The 12801-nt window shown below is 37.1% G+C and overlaps 1 protein-coding gene across 1 annotated transcript in view; it reads left to right on the forward strand.

Annotated features, from left to right (window-relative positions):
• Positions 1-12801, forward strand: part of LOC310738447 (uncharacterized protein) — a 33071-nt gene that overhangs the window by 12470 nt on the left and 7800 nt on the right. Inside the window, exons 7-13 of the mRNA XM_083563430.1 lie at positions 3-190; positions 262-403; positions 516-690; positions 1585-1614; positions 6378-6600; positions 6908-7067; positions 7216-7365. Of these exons, the coding sequence (XP_083419556.1) occupies positions 3-190; positions 262-403; positions 516-690; positions 1585-1614; positions 6378-6600; positions 6908-7067; positions 7216-7365 (1068 nt within the window). The remainder of the gene's footprint in view (positions 1-2; positions 191-261; positions 404-515; positions 691-1584; positions 1615-6377; positions 6601-6907; positions 7068-7215; positions 7366-12801) is intronic.

A 12801-nucleotide genomic window follows, 5' to 3' on the forward strand; every position in this document is an offset into this window, starting at 1 on the left:
AGAGAAAGTGCAGGACGAGATTGATAAAGTGATCGGACAGTCACGCCAGGCCAGAATCGCTGACAAACCCAACATGCCCTACACTGAAGCTGTTATTCATGAGATTCAAAGGATGGGAAATGTTGTGCCTTTGGGTTTCCCAAAAATGGCCACTAAAGATACTGAACTGGGTGGATTCTTCATTCCAAAGGTTTGATCTTCATAAATAATAATGATTTACAAGATCTGCTTTTCAGATGATAGATTTTCTCTTTTCTTCAGGGCACGGCAGTGACTACAAACCTGTCATCTGTGCTTAATGACCAGAGTCAGTGGAAAACACCAGACACATTTAACCCTGGACACTTTCTAGATGAACAAGGCCGGTTCCTCAAGAAGGAGGCTTTCCTGCCTTTTTCAGCAGGTAGAGCAAATGTGCAATGCTGTATAAATATCTGACAAATGCATAAAATATAAAAGGAACAACTGTTTATAATAATATTTAGAACAAGACATCTCATTTGTTTATCCTGCAGGTAGGAGAGCATGTGTGGGGGAGCAGCTGGCTCGGATGGAACTCTTCCTGTTCTTTACCTCTCTGCTGCAGAGCTTCACATTCTCTCCTTGTCCTGGAGATGAGCTGAGCTTGGAGGGACAGATGGGTTTCACATATGCACCCAAACCCTTCTGCATCTGTGTCAACCCACGCTAAGAGCCCATATATATAGTAAATATAGTGCATTTATAAATTATTCAGTATTCATTTTGTTATTTTTCAGCCCGATACAATCCCAAAATAATTTTTTCCTCATTAATCTACAATCAGTACCCCATAATGACAAAGTGAAAACAGAATTCTAGAAATGTTTGTAAATCATTTTTAATAAAAAGTATGAACTATTACATATACAAAAGTTTTTTATTAAAAATTTTGTTCTATGAGTAAGTCCCGAAAAATGTTCGAGAAATCGTCTTTCTCAGGGGATTTCGCCAATATTTGTTTGCATAATTATTATGCAATTAGATAGATTTGTCTCAAATGTGTCAAAGTAAACAAAAATCTTTAAACAAATAAAGAAAGAAATCCTATATATATATATATATATATATATATATATATATATATATATATATATATATATATATATATATATATATATATATATATATATATATAAAAAACAAACATTTAGATTTTCTTTTAAAGTCTGTAGTGGAAAGTACAGCCAGCATTCTTTGTGATGACTTTCAATAACAACTATCTTGGTTGCATGGATCTCATGCATAAAGGTCATGGCCTCCTTCAAAGCTGATGACTTCCTCTAGTACCATTGTTTGAAGAAACCGTTTTCCAGAAACAGGCAATAGTTTTGGTAGTTCATTTTCAGCCTGTCTTCCACCCAAAAAGGTCCAACTAGCTCATAATAAATAAGAGCAGCCCACACCATTATGCCACCCCCACCTTGCTGTAATCTGACTCGAACTGTTGCTGTGTCCAGTAGTGTGGCCCAGTCTTCTGATCAATCAAGAGTTTTTCTCATTTCATCTGTCATTAAAACCTTTGAAACTGTGTATATTCTGTATGTTTTACATGTCTCTCTGCAGCAATATATGCAGTCCTGCAGGTCGCTTAGTGTGAATTGTATAATATGATGTTCTGAATAATGTGATCAATAAAAATGTATGCAATGATTGTGACTCTACCAAACCTTTTTGTGTAAAAGGAATGTAGAATTCAGCACTGCAATTTGCTTCCACTGGAGCAGATTGTAAATAACTCATATCTTCCTCTGTGTTACTTAGAGACCACAAGATTTTATCAATATTAACTGTACTGCACCCAAACAATGTGCATAGATGTAGATAAGTTTGTTTGATGTACTATAGAGAGCTACCCAAATTCACAGTGCTCTATTTGAGAGTTCCCCAAACCACCAGGTCACAACCCAGTACCAGGGTGTGAAAAAATTGGTACCGGGTTCCAAGAATGTTCTAAAGAAAGTGTCCATAGTTATAAGACTGTATTATTTATTGTGCATTATCATCTCCTCTTAGACCATAATAGCTATGAATTTAAATACTTTGCTCAAGCTGTTTGCTTTTTAACAAATCGCTAATTTTCACTAAAGCTCTCTTGTTTATTATTTGTATGATTAAGAACTTGACCCAACTTTCCTCCAGCATCTCTGCCTTTACCGTTACTTCTGATGTATGGTGTTCCTAATGTAATAGCTGGTGTGTGGTTAAGAAGTCTTGGATTAAAGTAGGGTCCAGATTTAAGAAACAGGTTTTTATGCAAGATACTCCATACTAGCTACTTGCCAAATAAAACAAAACAAACTACATAAACCAAAGTACACACCCAGGAGCAGACCCACTACCACAAGACTCCCCACAAACCACAGCAATGTGTTTAAACTGCTTAGTGGAATACCTAGATATTAAAACCTGTCTTATAAGATTTTTACTTTTACTACTATTTCTTGACATCTTTAGAAATGAAAGTCCATCCAATTTCCCACCAGGACCATGGCCACTGGGCTTGACTTCAAAACAATAAACAAGGTGATCTATAAAGACCATTTTGACATTCATTTTTTTAACTGTACATATTATCTAAACTAAGCTTGCTGGGAAGTATGTAGATGTTTTCAGCCTGCGCTGGGGACGTCAGACATTTCCGGACATAAAGTTGTGAAGGAGGCCATCTTTGTAGAATGTCCAATTATCCCTCTCTTTCACAAAATCTTTAAGGGACTTGGCAAGTAAAACCGCAATAATATATGGGCTGGGGAATGTACTTTTCTCAATGAATAAATACTGTAGGTTTTGTTCCAGTTGTTATTAAAAATGGTTGTTTTTGATGTCAGAATCACTTTTCATCAAAAAGAGAATATTTTGGTGGCTTAACAGATTGGTATGTATATGAACACTAGCTTCTACACTCCAAAAACATTTTTAAGTAGATGGCTGGATGGTAAAAGCATTGGAATTACACTTTGAATCAAACTTATAATTAAACAACATGCATAAATAATTGAAACTTCTTTTTAAAGATATTCAATTAACACGACAGGGTTTTTAAGGTGCATCTGTAAATATTAATAATCTTCACAGATCATTTTTGCCAGCTAAATATTAGCTAACCTGACAGGATTTAGCTCCGGTTGCAGGTTAAGTAACAGCATATAGCAGCTATAAATAGTTATATAATAGTAATTTCTTTCAAAACATTGTGACATTGTCCTGAAGATTTCCTGTGCCATAAAACCTTCCATAAACATCAACATCAATTTATTTCTAAAGCACAATTTGAAAAACCCTAATCCCCTCTCCATTTTATTTTTGTTTTGAAAATGTCAACAATCTCTGACCTTTTTGTTGGTTATCAACAGCACAGGATTTAATTACATAACGTTATAAATCAGCTGTCACTTAAAAGTTGCAAAGCTTTGCAGGTTTTATGTTCACTCACTCTCTTAACCACAAAAGGGTATCATCTAACAAACTTCAGTTGAGCTTATAGATAAAAATAAAACCTCCCTTAAAATGGTATTAATTCCAGGAATGCTCATTACAAATCAAATTGACCAACACAGTCATTAGTTGCAAAATGTTACTCCAACTGTTTAATTTTAAACTCTTTTCCAGACTTGTGTTGCCCCATCCCATCTTCTTGTAGCCATCCCAACCTTAATTTATCCTTAACATGGTTCATATAGATAGATTTATTCATCCCAATGGGAAATTTAGAGCTTCCAGCAGTATTAACAAACACAGGCAAAAAGGCATGCAATAAATATTACAAAATACTCAAAATGTAAAGGTAAGTTCAAGAAAAGAGTCTGTGCAAAAAACTGAGTGTATGTTGAGTCTGTACAAAGTCTCAGTGTTTTATCGAGTCCTGTGGGACTCAAAGCGTTTTGGAGAGTTATGTGCAAACTGGAGCATTAATGTGCATAGTGTACAGTGTGTAGTGCAGTTCAGAACAGCTGAGGAATTTCAGAACAGTGAGGAAAGTGAGCACTGATTTCCCACACTTTTCTAACTTCCTCAACCTTATTGTATCCTTAAAATAGTATATTTCCTCAGTTTAAACATGTGATATATTCTAAAACATTTGACAATGCTCTATTGTAAATAAAATATGGGTTTATGAGATTTTCAAATCATTGCATTCAGTTTTTGTTTACATTTTACACAGTGTCCCAATTTTTTGGGGGAATTGGGGTTGTACATATCACATTTGGAATTCATATTTGCCACCATCGTATCATGTAATGCTTCATTATGCAATGTATTTACACTTAGATTCACCATTGTCTTATTTTTGTGTCCTTTGTGGCATCCGGTAGCTGTACAATGTTCTCCCTCGGCTCTTTGATTATCTTCCTGGCCCTCATAAGACAATTTTTGCCAACTATGCAAAAATAATAGAGTTTTTAAAAGACCCAAGAGTTGAAGAATCCAACAAAAGAGTTGGATTCTTCATTCCAAAGGTTTGATCTTCATAAATAATAATGATGTACAAGACACAGTGTTCCAGATGATAGATTCTCTCTCATCTTTAGGGAACATCACTGACTACAAACCTGTCATCTGTGCTTAACGACGAGAGTCAGTGAGAAACACTTTCTAGATGAACAAGGCCGATTTCTGAGGAAGGAGGCTTTCCTGCCCTTTTCAGCAGGTAGAACAAATGTGCAATGCTGTATAAATAGCTGACAAATGCGTTCAATATGAGAAGAAGTTACTGGCAATAATAATATTTAGACCAAGATGTTTCATTATTGCCTCCTGCAGGTAGGAGAGCATGTGTAGGGGAGCAGCTGGCTCGGATGAAGCTCTTCCTGTTTTTTTTACATTCTCTCCTAGTCCTGGAAATGAGCTGAGCATGGAGAGACAGATGGGCTTCAAATTTTCACCCAGACCCTTATGCATCTGTGTTACCCAATGCTAAGGGCTTATCAACAGATATATATGATCTTCATCTAGCTCTCATGGATGTAATGAATTTGGGGTGTTTAAGTTGCATTATAATTCACAATTATAACAATAAACAATATATGGTTCATTTGTTTTAAAACACCTTATAATTCTCATTTCGTTGAGAGGACGTATTACTTGAACACCTTTCTTTTTTTTATATAATTAACAGTACTTTCAGGAGACACAGTACTGTGCAAAGGTTCTAGGCTGTAAAGAAAATGCTGTAAAGTAAGAACAGGCTCAATAATGGTGAGATCAGGACTCTTTGTTCTTCTGTACGCTGAAGATAGTTCTTAATGACATTGGCTGTATGTTTGGAATTATTGTCCTGCTGCAGAATAAATTTGAGCCTATTCAGACTCCTCACCGGTAGTATTACATGACGGATAAGTATCTGCCTCTATTTCTCAGCATTGTGGACACCATTAATCCTGACCAAATCTCCAAAACTCCATTTACAGAAATTAAGCCTCAAGCTTGCAGAAAACCTCCACCATGCTTCTCTGTTGCAGCCCTTTAACAAACCACTTGCTTCCTGTTACAGCCAAAAATCAGCCCGCAGCACCTGCTGCCATTTCCCTGTAATACAGTTCCAGTGTTTTTGTGCATAATTTAATCACTTAGTCTTGTTAGTGGTATTTCTTTTTGGTCGCAATTCTTCCATATACACCACTTCTTGAAAACTTCTCCAACACTAAATAGGTGAAACTGTGTCCAACTGGTTAATGGAAGTTCTTTGCTGATGGCACTGCTGGATATCTTCCGATGTCAAAGGTTAAGGAAGATTGATGTGTCTTTCATTTGCTGCATCTAGGGTCCAGCAAATCTCAAAATCCTCAGTCTGCTTTGAAATCTGTGTGTAAGTGTGTGAGTGTGTGTATGTGCGTGAGTGCGTGGGTGTCTTATACTTTGGTATATTTGATAAAGACACCAAATATTGACTTGATTTGGATTTCTCTTCTATTCGCCCATTTAGCATTTTGCTCAATCTATGTATAAAAAGTAATTTGCTTTTGTATTGTAATAAAAGATCATTTTAATAATTATATTTTGGAGGAGAATGTTATATAACACAAGCTGTATGTTCTACGTATGTCTTACTCTAGGAATATATACAGTCCTGTGGGTTTATCAGTGTGGTCTTTTTAAATGATGTGATCAATAACAACATATTAAATAATTGTGGTTGAACTAAAGCTTTTGTGTGTAAAAGGGAATGTAGAATTCAGTGGAAAAAACAGCACTGGAATTTGCCTTCTCTGGAGCAGAATATAAATAACTCACAGGGGCCTCTGTGTTACTTGGAGACCACAAGATTATATCAACATGAACTTTGCTGAACTCAAACCCTCTGCACAGATGTAGACATGTTAGTTTGAGATACACTAAAGAACTACCCAAATTCATAGAGCTCTTCACCAACTGATCTATCATCAGGCCAGGATAGCTATGATTTTACATTCTTTATACGAGCTGTTCACTTTTAAAGAATGGATGATTTTCACTGTGGCTCTCTTGTTTTTCATTTGGATTATTGGGAGGAAAAATTCACCCAACTTTCCTCCAGGACCACTGCCTTTACCTTTACTGGGAAATGTCTTTACAGGAGGTGACTATGAAACTATGAATAAGGTGAGAGTCTGATAGGGAATGGGCAAATCTTATAACTATTTGTACTGTAATTCTAAGTGTTTAAACAAATGAAGTGAAATATTTGCATGCTAATGTATTATTAAGTCATAAATCACTGATACGATTAAGATAATACACTGCACTAGTCCAGTCTTTAATCAGTTCCGATCGAATAACATTTGTTTTAAAGGTTAAGTCCACAGTTAAATATAAACTTTAGAAGATAACACCATGACACTGTAAAATGTTTATTTGTAAAGGGACCATAAAAATAAGTAATTTTAAGACATTATTATTTTTCCCCCAGTTAGCAGAACAGTATGGGAATATTTTCAGTCTCAGGAGAGGCTCTATCAAAATTGTGTATGTTTCTGGATATAAGATGGTGAAAGAAGCACTTGTAAGTCAAGGAGAAAGCTTTGCTCGGTTTGTTTCACCTTTATTTGATGACATTTACAAAGGCAGAGGTAAGAGAATCTGAGTCTTGTTCAGCTTTTTTTGCATTTAGATTACTAGTTAGCATTGAGGAAAGCCAAATATGGTTCATGTACTGTTTTATTTTACTTTTAATTCAGTCTCCTTCTCCTCTTTTACATCATGGGGCGGAGAGGGCAGGTTTGTCATTTACCAATGGCTACTCATGGAAAAAGCACCAACAGTTTTCTGTTAGTTACATCAAGAGCTTTGGAGAGAGTCAAGAAACTCTACATGATAAAATCCAGCATGAATGCTACTTCCTGTGTGAAGCCTTCGAAGAAGAACAAGGTGAGTTCTGTAGCAATGAAAAAGGAAATGTCTGATTAAAGAACTTTCAGGCAGAATTTCCCAAATATATTATGATAGTATAACTGGTAGCAATGCTGCCACACACCTCTTAGACTTTGGATTAATCCTGAGCTTGGTTTACTGTCTGTTTGAAGTATTTCATGTGATTCATGAATCTTCTTAGGTTTGCACTGGGTTCTCTAGTGTTCTCCCACCTCCTCTGTGGACTGGTTATGGTAAATTGGTCCAAGGTGTAAACGAGTGTGCAGAGACTTGTATCCAGTGTTTTAAGGATATGTCAGCTATCCAAGAATTAGATGGGAGTCACCATATCACTGCCAGCCTCACATACAAAAACATAATCTGAGTTTTCTATGATCCTTGTGATATTGATGATATTTTGAATTCAATTTCAGTTCAATTCAATTCAATTTATTTTTATTTGTATAGCGCTTTTAACAATGAACATTGTCTCAAAGCAGCTTTACACGGATAATGTGGTGATTAAAAGTAAATATGTTCTTTGTAAGTAAGTTTGTCCCTGATGAGCAACTGTGGCAAGGAAAAACTCCCCGAGATGGCATAAGGAAGAAACCTTGAGAGGAACCAGACTCAAAAGGGAACCCATCCTCATCTGGGTTGCACCAAATGTCTATTTGAAGCAGATATACAATGTTGCGGGGTACAGTGATGATGATCAGAAGTGAAGTGTATTCCTGAGTCAGTGTAGCAGACTGTTGACATTAACTACAGTCCAATCCATCCTCAAAGCTCCTGTTCTTACTCCGGAATTTCATGGAACCACCCAAGGCGTTGATGAGTAACCGTCCCAAGCTGTACAGAGTGGCCTCCAGTCAAAGAGAACACTATCCAGAGGCAGGCCTGGACGAAGTGGGAAGATGGGAGGGGGAGAGGAGGGGAGAGGGGCAGGAGCAGTGGTCACTGGAGCCTCAGGAGCATGTTTAACTCGACAGAGAGAGAGAGAGAGAGAGAGAGAGAGAGAGAGAGAGAGAGAGAGTGGCAGGAGGAGAAGGATATGGATTATTAAGTGTCCTTATTGTTGTATGAAAGTTAATATCACTGTGCAGTTTGGACTTTAGCAAGACTCGCTATGGCAGAATAACTACAAGGGAGAACCAGACATGAGGGATCTCTGGGATAAGAGACGACCCACCACACCACCGTCAACAAACCTGAGTGAACGTGTGAATGTGAGGGGACGACAGCATACAAATATCCCAGTTCACCAAACACTCTATATCCATGTTCCCTCCAAATCTGAGAATTTACCTAAGAAAAAAATCTACTGATCAAAGGCTTGACTAAATAAATAGGTTTTCAACCTCAACTTGAACACTGAGACTGTGTCTGAGTCCCGAACACTGGTTGGAAGGCTGTTCCATAACTGTGGGGCTTTATAAGAGAAAGATCTGCCCCCTGATGTAGTCTTCATTATTTGAGGAACCAACAGATGGCCTTCACATTTTGATCTAAGTAGGCGTGGGGATCATACTGGTACAAAATTTCACTCAGATACTGCGGTGCGAGACCGTTAAGTGCTTTAATCAATTAAGTTAATCCCAGCAGAACAAAGTTGCCAGTTGGGGGCCTTAAGCAAGATCCTTAACGCTCAACTGCTTGGTTGTAATCGCTCTGGATAAGGGCGTCTGCTAAATGTAAATGTAAATAGCAAGAACATTCCAAAAATTTCGATCACTTCCAAAAATCATTCACCTATTACTAATCATACACACACATTCCCAATCACATTAATACTGTGAAATAATCCAGCCATTCTCCTTCATATAGCAAACCTTTTCTATTGCTTTCTGTTAATGATGAATGTGAGCCTTTTGTTCTGACTTTGACATCTGAATGAAGAGCAGGTAGCTTTTGCACACCAACCTTGAATTTACTTCTGGTTGTGGTTGTAGACATAGGAGGTGGTAGCTCAGTGGTAAAGGTATTGGACTATGGTTTAGAAAGTCACAAGGTCAAATCCCAGCCCCACCAAACTCTTACTGCTGGGCCCTTGAACAAGGCTCTTAATCCTTAACTGCTCAGTTGTAAATAGTTCGGGATAAGGATGTCAGCCAAATGCCATAAATGTAAATGAAAATGTAGACCACACAAGGTAGACATTCAATAGCGTTTTATTTGGGACCACATTTATATCTATTCAAAAGATAATGTGATTATAATTTTTTACATACATCATCACTTATTGTACCTACACACTCAGCAGCACCTGTCATGCAGGACATTTTAAAAGATCACAATTACTGCTAGTCAGAGGTGGGAAGTAACGGAGTACAAATACTTAGTTACTGTACTTAAGTAGATTTTTCTGGTATCAGTATTTTACTCCACTATTTATTTTTCAGACAACTTTTTACTTTTACTCATTACATTTTTACACAAATATCTGTACTTTTTACTTCTTACGTTTTGCTAAAGTAACAGACTCGTTACTTTAGTTTTAATCCATTGATTTAGTGAATTTTATTGTATTTTTTCCCTGCGTGCCAATTTCAGCCGAACAACCGATTTCCTGTCATTGCCTGTCTTTTTCAATCCACTGGTGTATAAAGTCCTGACTCTCACTCACCACAGATGTAGACTAGTTTATGGAACTAAGAATCAGCAGGCAGAAGGCAGTAAGAAGTTTGGGGTTAATGTGGATGAGACAGAGGGAGTCAGTGATGTAAACATGACTGAGAACAGACACATTCCTGATCATCATCATCTTTTCTCTGCTTGTGTTCTATATGTGGATCTTCAGCCTGAACACATTCATTAGGTAACAACATTTTTTATTCGTTTTGTATTAATATATATATATATATATATATATATATATATATATATATATATATATATATATATATATATATATATATATACATACACATATACATATGTGTATGTATGTATGTACACTGGCGATCAAAATTACAGAACAATTTATAAACAATTGAACAATTTTGAAAATGTCATCTTTACTGCTCAACAGTTGAGGGAGTTTTTGTCCTGTCTATACCATCCTACCAGAACACCTTTTCCACAAATTAACTAAGGCATTTAAAAAAAAAACATTATTTTGCAGAAAACACACTGATCAAAATTAGAGAACACTTTCAGATACCTCCCAGTTATTGGTGTTAATCTGGCACCTGGTGCTAATTTCCCTGATTATCTGTCAACCCCTATTTAACTGGCAGCCTAACTTCCAGGTTGTCCAGATGAAGGCCAAAGGAATGACCCTATCAGCCATAGCAAGACAAGTTGGTCGTTCCAAATCTGTGATTTCAAGAATATTGAATCTTTACAACATCACAAACTCATTCAAGGCTGGTCGTCCACGGAATACAAGAGAGGACAGGATACTGCGGAGGATCTCAATGGGCTTCGTTTCCACACTGAAGCTGGAATTGCTCACCAGTTCAGCGCTGAACAGGGTAAGGATCTGTCTCGTCATACAGTGTCTCGACGTTTAAGAGCATTTGGACTGAAAGCCCACTCTGCAGTGACCAAACCTCTCATTAGCAGAAAGAATCAAAAGGCTAGACTAAGTTTTGCTGAGGAGCATGTTGTGTGGACAGAGGAGAACTGGTCCAAAGTTCACTTGGGTCCGATGGGAAACATTATGTTCGACGACAAACTGGAGAAAGACTGAACCCAAAGTGTGTAAAGAAGTCAGTAAAAAGTGGAGGAGGAAGTGTCATGGTTTGGGGCATGTTTTCTGCAGCTGGAGTTGGGTCTCTTATACAGCTACATGGCAGAGTGAATGCAAATGTTTATCAGAACCTTCTTCAACAACATATTCCATCCAGGTTCCCTCCCTGCGTTCATCACCCAATCAGCCCGCAGTGTTCATGCAGGACAACGCTCCATGTCAAACAGCAAAACGGGTAAAGCAGTTCCTTGAAACTGAAAACATTGAAATAATGACATGGCCAGAGTCCTGATCTCAACCAGATAGAGAACCTCTGGAAAATCCTTGGCGACAAAGTTATGGCCAAGAAACCCACTACAGTCACTGAACTGTGGAGGAGACTGGAAGAAAAGTGGACCAAAATCACACCTGAGCAGTGTGAGAGACTAGTGCTGTCCTGTGGCTGCAGATGTGCTGAAGTCATTCAGAGCAGAGGCCTGTACACTTCCTACTAATTGCTGACTGTTGTAACCTTCAGAAAATTTTGTTGTAATCTTTTTCCATGCTACAGTCCTTGTTGTTCTCTAATTTTGATCATTTTTTATAAAAAATGTAAATAAATAACTAAATAAAAAAGAGGCGAAATTTAAACCTTTGGCAAAAAAATACATTTATCCACGACGTCCTTTCTTTACTTAGATCTAAAATAAATAAATAAACTCCAGATAAAAATATTTTTAATCAGTAAACTTTTGTTTTATTTATGCGCCAAGTCTCAAATCAAACACCAAAATCTGCCATGTTTTACACAATTAACCCTCTAGGTGGCGTTTTGTGGGTTTTTCCCTCATAATGGTGACACAAACTTAAATTACTGTCTTTATTGATCGTACAGATAAAAACAATACATCATTCAAATCTGTAAAATGTCTATAATTATCTATATATAAGCTTCCTGACTTGACTTGAAGAGGTACAGTCTCTCCGGTATCACCTCTTTAACTGTCCGTGTGGAAACATAGCAAAGGCTCTAAATGATGTCCACACGTCTCTGCACTGATATAGCCTTTATATTTAATCACTGTACATATGCTTACATATATATCACATGCTGTACATATAATACATGTTTAACACCTCCAAGCTGCCAGTTTTGGGCACCTGAGCAAGCCCTTAACTCACTACTGCTCATTTAGTAAATGAGATCATTAAGAGTCGCTCGGGATAAACACTTCCAACAGGAAGTGGCTATATCTCGCTATCTTTGTCTCTCTATTTTCTCTATCTAATTGTCTCTGTGTCTCTTTTAGTAAATGTCTCTGTCTCACTGTATATGTCTCTCTCTTGCTGTCTCTCAATTTGTTTCTCACTCTTTGTAAAGCTGTGTCTGTGTCTCTTTGTCTTTGTCTTTGTCTTTCCTGCTTATTTACATGTCTAACATAGTTTTGAGTTTTGAAGTAATGCCATTAGTGCTCTATGATGAAAGACATTCCTGGTTCGATTCTTACCTCTAGTTTCATATTGAACTTTATAAGAAGTTTTTAAAAACAGAACAATGAAAGATCATTAAAATTGGTTGCTGGTAAATCATGGTATATCAGTGGTGCAGGTGTTGGAGATGTGGTTCTTGTACCTGAGTCACTTCTCATAGACTTTCGGTTACTTAGAGAATGTACAGGAAGGAGAAGTTTTAACCCTTTACCATCATAATCTAAGAGAAAACACTGGTCTCCTAACTATAGAAAAGCCAAGAGTCCAATAAGCAAAGGCTTGTTTGCCTC

The sequence above is a fragment of the Silurus aristotelis genome, assembly GCF_946808225.1.
Source record: "Silurus aristotelis genome assembly, chromosome: 15".
NCBI lineage: Eukaryota > Metazoa > Chordata > Actinopteri > Siluriformes > Siluridae > Silurus > Silurus aristotelis.